Source organism: Ovis canadensis, chromosome 8 (genome assembly GCF_042477335.2).
Source record: "Ovis canadensis isolate MfBH-ARS-UI-01 breed Bighorn chromosome 8, ARS-UI_OviCan_v2, whole genome shotgun sequence".
NCBI classification, from domain to species: domain Eukaryota; kingdom Metazoa; phylum Chordata; class Mammalia; order Artiodactyla; family Bovidae; genus Ovis; species Ovis canadensis.
Genome location: NC_091252.1, coordinates 36,394,628 through 36,406,508, shown reverse-complemented (window position 1 = coordinate 36,406,508; position 11,881 = coordinate 36,394,628). Strand labels below are relative to the sequence as shown.

The 11,881-nt window shown below is 38.4% G+C and overlaps 1 protein-coding gene across 6 annotated transcripts; it reads left to right on the top strand.

The window, feature by feature from the left end:
* Positions 1–37: 37 nt before the first annotated feature.
* Positions 38–9,629, top strand: FAM229B (family with sequence similarity 229 member B). 6 transcript variants are annotated; one of them, XM_069598080.1, is made up of 4 exons: positions 38–177; positions 5,510–5,669; positions 7,559–7,697; positions 9,404–9,629. In XM_069598080.1, the coding sequence occupies exons 3-4, from the start codon at positions 7,573–7,575 to the stop codon at positions 9,519–9,521; spliced, it is 243 nt and encodes an 80-aa protein (XP_069454181.1). In that variant the 5' UTR covers positions 38–177; positions 5,510–5,669; positions 7,559–7,572; the 3' UTR covers positions 9,522–9,629. The 6 variants fall into 6 exon arrangements, with proteins under 6 accessions (XP_069454181.1, XP_069454183.1, XP_069454182.1 ...); XM_069598082.1 differs by having other exon boundaries at positions 44–177; positions 5,513–5,669; XM_069598081.1 differs by having other exon boundaries at positions 44–188.
* The last annotated feature ends 2,252 nt before the right edge of the window (positions 9,630–11,881 follow it).

Here is an 11,881-nt window from a genome sequence, read left to right as displayed (position 1 = left end):
GCTGCCGCAAGTCGCCGCCGTCGCTCCGCTCCTCTCTAGGTTCAGATAAAGATTTTCCGTCAGAAGGCCGCGCAAGTGTACTTGCGCCTCACCGTTACCATAGCGACTGGGCCTCCGGACCGCTGATCCTCGCTGCCTTGTCAACATCTTTGAGCGTCGGCAGCTCCGGAGGCCGTGGTAACTGGCGGGTAACTAGGCTTTGGAGTGGGATTTTAAAACACGTGTCTTTAAAGCTGTCTTGATATGTCAGAGGTTTAGTCTTCGTTGCCAGTCTTAATGCTCGCGTCAGTGGGTCAAATTCCGTTTATTCCGATTACTTGGGACGCGGAGTTACTTTATCTATTCAACAAGCCCTTTGTTCTGATAGAAAATAGACTGTGGATGAGCACAAAGAAACCCCAGACCGACAGACGTGTCAGGGTACAGCCGAAACTAGGTGATTATACCCTCTGACTAAAATGGCGCTTCAGAGACCTAAGCTGTGTATGGTGAAGTCGCATGCTCCCAACATTAACTTCTAGACCTTCTGGAGGATTCAAAAGAAATTAAGACATAGATCCAGCTCCAAGAAGCTTGCCGTCTAATTGAAGATACACACGAAATACTCAAAAAAATTGTGACCATGTTGTGTAGCGCTGAGTATAAGTGTAATAGGATTCAGTGGGTGAGAATATAAACCAGTAAATAGAAGGTTGGAGAGCTGTTCAGTTGATCTCAACTTTCTTCTCCTGGGTTTGGCTAGGATTAGCATCCAAGGCCTCCACTTAATTATTGACATTGTGTCTTTCAGCCTCTTCACTTAGCATTCAAGTTCATTAGCAAATCAGTGCTTTCTTGGTTATCACAGTTTTCCAAAGATTTTTTCCAATAGGTTTGCCACTGAACAACTTAGATAACTATCATTATCCTTAAAGTTTCCAGGAATAATTTTCTTGATACTTGCTGCTTGACGGCTATGCTAGTGACTTGGCAGGACCTAAGTCTGTATAAGTCAGGATAAAACTAGTCACATGGGCTCCAAGTAATCATAAGGAGGGCAGGGATTGCAATTTCTGGAAAACAGAAAGCCAGAAATACTTGATGAGCAACGTTTGGAAGTACACCACAAGCACTTGCAAACATGACACCAAAACACAGGATCTGTGGCAGGCAGGGGAAAGAAAAAAGGAGAATGACTTTGAATGGAAATGTAGACCTACTCCAAGGGATAAAGAACACTGAAAATGATACATATGTGGGTAGATACAAAATACTTCTCTTGAAAATTTCTTAAAGAGATGATTGCTTAGAGAAGAAATGATGTGTTGTGGGGTTTATGGTATATGTAGAAGTATATATAACAACAAAGTAGTACAGGACATGAGAGGGGAAATAGAATATACTCCTGTAATTTTCTCGCATTAAAAGTGGTATAATGTTATTGAAGGCATACTGAAATGTTAAGCTGTATACCTTACCCTTAAAGTAGTCCAAAGCAACATTCAAGCTTGTATAGCAATACACCAATAAAGGAGATAAAATAGATTCATAAAATATATTCAGTTGTTTGTTTCAAAAGTACAGAATAAGAACAAAGGGGGAACAAAAAATAGATGGCACAAATAGAATATAAACAGCAAGAAGGCAGATTTATGTTCAGTCATATCTATCACATTACATATACATGCGTGCAACCCCATGGACTGTAGCCCGTCAGGCTCCTTCGCCCAAGTAACCTTCTAGGCAAGAATACTGGAGTGGGTTGCCATTTCCTACTCCAAGATCGTGTTACATATAAATAATCAAAACACTGTAATTTAAAAGTCAGAGGTCATCAAGGTGGATTTTTAAAAGCAAGACTTAACTGTATACTGGTTAAAAGACAGCTACATTGGATATAAAGGTTAACACGAAAACTATAGGAAAAGATAAATTATATGAATGAGTAGAAAGTAGCTATGTAAATTTTAGAGTAGATTTTAGAGCAAGGGATATTAAAACTAAAACTAGGAAAAGATACATTACACGAATACTAGTGAGTGGAAAGTAGCTATGTAAATTTTAGAGTAGATTTCAGAGCAGAGAATATTACTAGGGATAAAGAAAGATAATAATAAAAATTTATCCAGAGTACATAATACTACTAAAAATTTATGCACCTAATAAGAGTTTGAAAATATGTGAAGTGAAAACTGGCAGAATAGAAAAGAGAAACATATTCATAATTATAGTTGGATATTTCAATATCCTTATTTCAATAATTGATAAACTAGTATACAGAAAATAAGAACGTAGAAGACTTGAAAAACTGTCAGTCATCTAATTACATGTATAGAACACGCCACCCAACAGCAGCAGGATACACATTCTTTTTAAGTGTACATGGAACATTTGCCAGATAGTCCATATTCTGGCCATAAACAGGCCTCAGTAAATTTAAAGGAATTAAAATACTATAAAGAATGTTCTCTGATAACAATGGAATCAAGAAATCAGTAACATATTAATAACTAGAATATCCCCAGATATTTGAAAACAAAATATCACTGTTCTAAAGGGCTTTTCTGGTACTTCAGATGGTAAAGAATCTGCCTGCAATGTGGGAGACCCAAGTTTGATCCCTGGGTTGAGAAGATCTCAGGGAAGTTCCCCTGGAGAAGGAAATGGCAGCCCTCTCCAGTATTCTTGCCTGGAGAATTCTATAGACAGAGAAGGCTGTGGACTATGCCTCATGGGGTCACAAGGAGTCGGACAAGACTAAGTGACTAACACTAACAAATAACCCGTAGGTGGAAGAAGAAACCAGAAAGAAAAAGTTTAACTGAAGGAACTGAACATACAAAATTTCAAAATTTGTGTAGTGAAGCTAAAGCAGTGCTTTGATTGAGATTTATAGAATTAAATGCTTATGTTAATAAAATAGGTATCAAATCAATGATCTATGCTTCTATTTTAAGAAACTAGACAAACAAAAACAAACCCAAAGTGAACAGTAAAAAGGAAGTGCCAAAGATGGAGTTGAAATCAAATAAATAGAAAGCAGAAAATTTAATAGAGAAAAATCACTGAAACCTAAATATATTTTCCAGGAGATTAAAACTATTTTGTGGACTCCCTTGCTCATAAGATAAAGTCTAAACTCTTTAACTGGGTTCATGTTCCTGCTTGACTTAACCACTACTTACTCTTTCTGACCTGGTTTCTTTTTTCTGTTTTTTAGATTTTCTATTTTCCTGTCTGTTGGCACATGACCTTTGTACATGCTGTTTCCTCTGTTAGCCTCCTTCCCAAATGTTTCAGTGTCTTTGCTTCCCACTCATTTCCACCTAGTTAATGCCTGCTCATCCTCTAGATTTTGTCCTAGTCTAGTGTGCTCTCCCCTAACCTGGAAACTCCGCTAGGACAGACACTATTTGATTTGCTCACTATTTTATCTTTAGTACTTAACACATGCCTGGCTTATGGTGGATTATCAGCAAATGCATATTTTTTTGTATGAATGAGGTAATTCTAATAATGGATCTGTTTTCTTAGGATGTGACCAGTTCAAAGATTACTCTTTTTCTGTATCTCATGAATCAATATCCTGAAGAGTGAAAGATCACATATTCTTGGGCTTATGAGAATTGAGAGAGAGTATTTAGAGGTTTCATCATTTTTTTGCTGTCTATAGTTTGCTTATTCATCCATTTCTCTGTGAATATACTCTGATGTATATACTCATACTGGATAGTTTCATCATTAAGACTACTTTTTGGTTTGTTTGGTTGTGTCATCCATATTAAAGAAGAAACTTGGCACAACTTGTGCCAAATAAACTAATTTAAAATGATAAATTGGGGGAATTTAAGAACATTCCACTTCCCTGGTGGCTCAGATGGTAAAGCGTCTGCCTGCAATGCAGGAGACCTGGGTTTGATTCCTGGGTAGGGAAGATCCCCTGGAGAAGGAAATGGCAATCCACTCCAGCACTCTTGCCTGGAAAATTCCATGGACGGAGGAGCCTGACAGGCTACAGTCCATGGGGTTGCAAAGAGTTGGAAAGGACTGAGTGACTTCACTTTCAAGAACATTTCACTTGCCAGTGCCTTATTTTGCAGTTTAAAGGTAGCGTCAATATGTCTGTGATTGAAAAGTGAAATCAGTGCCTCAGCACTCTGATTTTAAGAATTATGCAAAAAGATAAGAGAACTTGTGCTGTGATTGAATTTTTGTATCCCAGGCATTAGATTTTTATTCCTCAAAACAACTCTGTGATGTAGGAATTAGTACCATTTTACAAGCTTAGTGATTTGCTCAGTCTCAGAGCTAACATGGTGTTCAAATTTAAACCTAATTCTAATGCCAAAAGCCATGAGTTCCACACTGCCACCTCCATAAAGAATTCAAACTGTTAAAGAACATTTTGCCATCCTAAGGACCCGATGTTTGGTCCCAGCGATATACCAGCTAATAATGGCTAGCAATTATTTCAGTCTATCTGACCATGACAGGTAAATGGCTTCTCTGATTGAAATTGTGATAAGCTCTTCACAAATAGCACCCTAGTGAGAAAGAGAAGGTAGAATTAAGGTTTTGTCTAACGTCATCTGAATTATGGAAAATGCTCTTTCCCTACTGTATAAAGCTTATGAAAACAGAACAGTGGGAACTTAGCATAAAATGTAGGTAGTAAAGAAGACTTTCATTAAATGTGAAAAATGCTCGCTAGCATTTAATAGTTCAGTCATCACTAAGAAAACTGAAAAAAATTGAGTAGCTGAAAAGTAATTTTCTGGCTTAAGCGTTAAACTTAAGTATTACACTCAGTACAGTAAGCTGTTGTTGATACAGAGATTGGGAGAGAGAGGTTGGTCCAGAAGATAAGTTGCAGCTTGTTGCTGGAATGACAAATTGAGACACTTTATTCTCTAGCAGGTAGGAAACTATATGATAGAATCTCTGATGTCATAATTTCTGGGTGTCACTGGGCTCTTTGGTCATCATTCATTTGGCAAAGATGGTACGAACAGAGGAGAGTCTCAGAGTTCAGGGAGCAGAAGAGAGGGGATCCTATGAGATGTGTTCTCCCTTTCTCAACTGTCATTATTCCTGTCACTTAGGAATTTCAAGGCTCTTTTGAGGAAACAAGAAATAAGAGGTAGTCCAGGCCTTAAAGAGAGGTTGTAGAAAGTCCTGCACAGGAAGCACTAGAGATAAATTTGTAAAAGTGCATTGTGAGGCCTTTTCAGTGGGATGAGGAATAGGTAGATTAAATTGATCTGGGTTATTAATTAAGGGAAAGCCTGGCAGACAAAGATAATGAGAAAAATAACATATGAAGTGAGAAGAATCTCATGTGATTTTGCGCAGGTTGATTAGATGGCTTATTTAGAACAGAGATGCAGCATTCATAGATTAAAATATTTAATGTTACTAGAAAACAAGGCCGTGACAGCAAGAATAAAACCCTCATATATACGTTAGAGACAATTTTTAGCTACGTTTTAGCTTGTGCTGGAGCTGTGAATTGTGATGTTTTATTTGTTAGCAGGTAGGAAACTATGTGAAAGAATCTTCTGATGTCACAATTTCTGGGTGTCACTGGAACATTTGACCATCATTCCTTTGGCAGTTCCAGCCTTCCCTGGAAGGTCAGTAGAAGCAATTGATTTATTCACCTCTACAGGAATCAGACTGGGCCTATTTTGGTAAGTCTATGTATCAAATTAGCTGAAACTTAATACTTACATACAATAGTTAAACTAAGCCATAGATTTTTACTATGGTTTTACTAACTTGTCATTGAATGTGACATTTTTTTTCCTTGATAATTGATACACAGTCTATAAAAACTAATATTCAAATTCCAAAGCTTTAATAATTTAGTTTTATTATTACTATCATAAATACTTATTAGGCATAGAATACTGCACTAGGCATAAGAAACAGTTATGAGATATTTTTCACTTTTCCTGTCCTTTGCTGAAGATGTGAATTTATACAAGATAGAGCTACTATGCTCAGACAGTAAAGGGTCTGCCTATAATACAGAAGATGCTGGTTCGATCCCTCAGTTGGGAAGATCCTCTGGAGAAGGGAATAGCAACCCACTCTAGTACTATTGCCTGGAAAATTCCATGAACAGGGGAGCCTGGGAGGCTACAGTCCATGGGGTCGCAGTGTGTCGGAGATGACTGAGTGACTAACATTTTCACTTTCACTTTCCCAGGCACTGTTCTAGGTATTAAGGATTGAATCCAGGGTGACAAAGATACAGAATGAGAGTGGGGCCGGGGCGGGTGGCAGGGGACAACGATTAAGAAAAACATTTACAGAATTTTAGCACGCTGGTTCTTAACAGGTGGAGATTTTTCTCCCTTTTTCTACCAAGAGACATTTGGCAATGTCTGAAGACATTTTTGACTGTCACAACTTTGAGGATAGGGTGCTATTGGTGTGTAAGTAAGTGGAGGCCTTGGATGCTACAGAACTTCCCACAAGGTGCAGGACAGCCTTCTTCCTCCTCAACAAAAAATTATGTGATCTTAAATGTCAGTAGTGTTGCAGTTGAGAAATCCTGAATCAGAGTGATGATAACTGTTATGAAGTAGTAATAGAATGCTAAGAAAACATATAGTGGAGGGTTATAAAGGGCACCTCTGAGAAAGTGAAATTTAAATTCAGACTTAATGAATGATTTGGCCCTAACAAGTAAAGAGTGGGAGCAGTGAGGTGGGGAAGAATTCCAAGCAGAGGCAACAGTGGACAGTCAGGAGCTTATTTTGTGTAGCTGTGTGTGTATCATACATATCTCATATATACATTGTATTGTATATGTATATATATTTAATGATGCTCAGCAACTGCTGAGTAATAATAGTTAACATCTATTGAGCATGTACTATGTCTTAGGCACTGCATTTTACATGTATTACTTCATTTAATCCTCATTATTACCCTGGAGGTGGATACCATTACTAAGCTCAGTTTATTTTTGAAAACATACTTGGTTAAGTATCTTTACTAAGATTACATAGTTGGCAAGTGCCAGAACCAGGATTTGAACCCAGGTCAATCCAAGTCTCCTATGGCACTTTCTTTACTAATGCACTGTAAATGTGGAGGAGGAGCAGGGGTTACTGAATGGTCATGAGGGACAGAAGGAATAGCTGTGGATATCATGTAGATGTGAAACGGCTGTGTATCAAAGGAAGAGAAGCGCTTAGATAGGCAGAGAGGCAGAGAGATCAAGCCTGTTGTTGCATAACCAGTGAAATAGTTATTTGACTAATAGTTAAATAGATAGATAAAGTCAGATAGTTATTTTTCATGTAACAGAAATGGACTTCAGTTATGTTAACCATAGGGCACAATTTAATTTTATCATCTAGTGGCCATTTAATATTTGCTCAAGACTTAAAATTGTATGTAAGAGAGAGTTGTATAAATAGAGTGTATATGCACTTTTATAGATCTTTAAAAGTGTCATTTTTCAGAATGTTTCTATGTGCCTGTAGCAGAATTAATGTTAAGAATTCCGAAGAGCTTTTTGAAAACAGCTCACTTCTATCTCCCTTATTTTAACTTTTTAACCTAGGTTTTCAGTGAATTATGCCTTTTCGGTTTGGGACTCAGCCAAGGAGGTTTCCGGTGGAAGGGGGAGATTCTTCAATTGGGCTGGAGCCTGGACTGAGCTCCAGTGCTGCCTGTAATGGGAAAGAGATGTCACCAACCAGGTAAAAAGTCTTCTTACCCTAATAACTGAGGAGACATATATGGCTATCATCAATATGAGCTTTAGTTAACATTGAATTAGTAAGAAAGAAGCCCCGGAATATTGCTGTTATTAAATTGGTATTTTTTATAAAGGCTTTTTTTTTTTTTTGGTGTCGACCATTTTTTAAAAAGTCTTTGTTGAATTTATTACAGTATTGTTTCTGTTTTATGTTTCCACTTTTGACTGCAGGGCATGTGGGATCTTAGGTCCCTGACCAGGGATTGAGCCCACACCCCCTGCCTTGGAAGGTGAAGTGTTAACCACTGGACTGCCAGGGAAGTCCCCTGAAATTAATCTTAATAGAGCCTAGGTTTTCTTAGCATAGTCTGTGTATTATACCTCTGTAAGTCTGAATGGTAGACCATTTTTTGGGGGTAAATATTTATCTTGATTTTGTTATTTATAGTTTCAAAATTATATAACATCCCATCAAATAAGCAAACCTCAGTGTTCTTTGTGTGCAGGGCACTGTGCTAGGCTTAAGGCTATAAAATGTGAAAAAACTCAGACCTCAGATTTAGTGTCTCTTTGGCTTTTACTTGACATTTGGCAGAAGGTCAGTGATACAGAAGTGAAGATTCTATGAAACAAAATCATTTTTGCAAAATTGAAGAAAACTATAATAGGATTTTTTCTGCTGTTTACCATAGCAAATAGTACATTGATTTCTCATGGCTTGGAGATTTTCAGAACATGAATTTAAACTTAATAAGGGAGGTAACTTTAAACATCAGAGTTGTTCAGGTATAAAACAGAAATAGTTATCACTAGTCTTTAGAAACGGTGAAGGCAATGGCACCCCACTCCAGTACTCTTGCCTGGAAAATCCCATGGATGGAGGAGCCTGGAAGGCTGCAGTCCATGGGGTTGCTGAGGGTCAGACACGACTGAGTGACTTCACTTTCACTTTTTACTTTCATGCATTGGAGAAGGGAATGGCAACCCAATTCTGTGTTCTTGCCTGGAGAATCCCAGGGACGGTGGAGCCTGGTGGGCTGCCGTCTCTGGGGTCGCACAGAGTCAGACACAACTGAAGCGACGCAGCAGCAGCAGCAGCAGCAGCAGCAGCAGCAGCAGCAGCAGCAGCAGCAGCAGTCTTTAGAAATGTTTAAGGTTGGGTTATTGTTTGGTGGGGATGTTGGAAAGGAAATTCAAGCACTCGGTGTATTTTTGGACTAGATGTCATTTAAGGCTCTTAACTTGGGATCCTATCGACATTTGAATAGTACATGGAGTCATATGTTCAGTTTTATATTTTTCCACAAATAGTCTAGTTTTTAAATCACTCAACTGGAGTGATTTTAAGATGCATATACATATGAATTGCCATAGTATTATCACTTAGGTTTACAACTATGCACTTCCCCTTCCAGTTTTCTTGGCTATTAAGTAATCACTGCATACCTTTCAGAATGAGCATATGGAAGGTTATCTTTATATTTATAAATTTCCTTTGATTAAATGTATGTTGCTAACTATTTAGCAACAATTTCTTTGCGATGTAAGTCTAAAATGTCTGCTCCGTTAGTGCCACTGTGTTATAATTATTTTCTGACATTGAGAGATTTCAAAATGACTTAGCTGAATATGCATTCAAACTTTGGTGCTCTGAAAAAAAATTTCCTTTTTTATATCTCACTACGTGTCATTTGTTGTTTTATTTAGGCAACTCCGAAGATGCCCTGGAAGTCATTGCCTGACAATAACCGATGTTCCCATCACTGTCTATGCAACAATGCGAAAGCCACCTGCACAAAGCAGCAAGGAAATGCATCCCAAATAGCACCATTAAGTCTTTTGTAGAGGTCTGACTAGGTCAAGGGTAATGGGCCAGTATCATCTTATGATCTGGTAAACAAATAAAAGTGGTGGCACCTTTGGATGATGACAATAGTTGAAATATTTACTTTTAGTTGGGAAAGACAGAAATGTAGTCTGTAAAACGTGTGCAGTGAGAAGTCATCAGTTATGTTTGATAGATAAGACAGACTAATATTTCACAGTTAGAAAGCACCTTCGAGATCATCTTGCTCACAGTGGATCATTAATATCAATAATTCATGGTGAAGCTTAAGTCACCTTGATTATCAGATAGGAAGGGCTCATCCTCAATGCTTAATGTGTTTTGGGCTGGTTTCCTTTGCTTATATTTGAATTGCTACTTAGCTGAACCCTTTCACTTGAATACCCCAAGCCAGTTTCTGTCTTTTGACAATGTTCTGCCCAGGAATGATTATACTGGGTGAATATAATGGAACCCTGTGGGTTATGCATTTTGGAATAATACCCAAGACCAAAGGAGATTCTTAGTCCATGGTTAATCTGCAAAGCATATATACTGCTATCATAAGGGAGCTCAGGTTATTGGTTAACTTTATTATAATGAGGTCAAGGCTATGATTCTGACCCCAGGGAATAATGATGTCTCCTCATCACACTCTACCTCAAGTCCCAGCCAGTCATCTTGAAATTGTCTAAAGTTAGTATTGAGAAACTTCAGATGGATCTTTTTATTTGATTAGACTTAAGGTTCAGTTTTGAGGTCTAGGCCAGCTTTTTCAGTTTTCTTTTTCTTCTTGTAATGGTTCCAAGAAACTCAGCTTGCTTGCGTTTCCTCTTGATGGTTGCCACCCTTCATTCTATAAAATTTTCTTTTTTCCAGAAGACTGACTTTAGTGTCAGATAGTTTCCCCAGTTTCTTGTCTACTTCCTACATTACATAAGGCTTGTACATAAGCCTTTTTAAATGAAAGGCTTATTATCTGTAGTTACATGGACATAGATGCATGTGTGCTACATGAGGCGAAAAGAAAACCTTTTCATCAGGGATTTATAAATGGAGAAATTCTGAGAGCTCACATAGTGGTGAAAGGTGTCTGAATTCCAACCAGCCAGATTGGAAAGACTTCGTGAACATGTGTGGCATTGAATAGAGGCCTCAAAAAGGTCATATATCTTAATAGGAGGTCTACACTAGCAGTATACTAAAAACTAATATACGTGAACATTAACAAAGCTTAAAAATAAGACTTGAGAGAATCAAGGTGATTCATGAGTAGCTTAGTTATCTGCCAAACAAAAATTTAAGACGCCTTAAAGGAAGAGAACAAAATCCTTAAAGGAAATTGCCTAAGGCTGGGGAAAGCATGATGAGAACGGAGAAAGGAGTCATGAAAAATTCCTCTGAGCTCATACAAGGCTGGGAGTAATTTGTGTTCAACCATAGTGGAAGGATCATTTAATGATATATCAGTTAGATACTGCCTCAGCGGGGGTGGGTCTGGAGTGGAGGATAGCTGTGGACTGAAGGCTGCTCTGAATCTGCTGTAGCAAAGCTTAAACTGATTCCAAGTAACTAAACTGCATCCAAGGAGGGGAAGTAACCTGCCCACCCCATGATTTGGCAGATTATCAGGCTTTCACCTATAAAACTCATCTACGACTCTACCCACACCATCCTGCCCCCGGTAGTATCCTCTGGGAATGGTGTCCTCTGGTGCTGTGAAGTTTATAAATTGAATGACCTTATCCATGGTAGCCAACATTTTCATCAACTTTTCAAGACTTGAAAGGTTACTAAAGACTTGAGGGAACGCTTGTCTCTCTGATATGATATGCCATTTTTTCCTTGGTACTCTCTCTATGCTAAGTTGCTTCAGTCATGTGTGACTCTTTGCAACCCTTTGTAGCCCGTCAGGCTCCTTTGTCCACAGGATTCTCCAGTCAGGAATACTGGAGTGGGTTGCCATGCCCTCCTCCGGGGATTGTCTACATAAATACAGGCAAATCAGAGATCCCTAGGGCTCAGGAGAACCCGAGTGAAGGAGTCAGTATCACTTTTTCCTTTTTGAAGATTGCCAAGTACTTTATAAGTGATTGCCTTGGGAGGCAAGATGAGGGGGTAACTTTTATGGAAACTTTGCTTTCCTGAAATTTGTTCAAAGAATATATATTGAGCACATACCTACATGTCAGGTACTGTTCTAGGTTTTTACGACACATCAGTGGATAATAGACAAAATTCATGAAGCTTGACATGCAGGACAGTACCTCTACTGTTGCCTTTCTTTACACAGACTGTGTATGTGTGTGGTATGTTGGGGGCATTTACTGCTTATACTGAAATGACCTCTCTGAGCCAGT

Coding starts and splice junctions, on each gene's coding strand:
- FAM229B (XM_069598080.1), top strand. CDS start 7,573: ATGCCTTTTCGGTTTGGGACTCAGCCAAGGAGGTTTCCGGTGGAAGGG. Junction 7,698..9,403: donor AAAGAGATGTCACCAACCAG/GTAAAAAGTCTT, acceptor TGTTTTATTTAG/GCAACTCCGAAGATGCCCTG.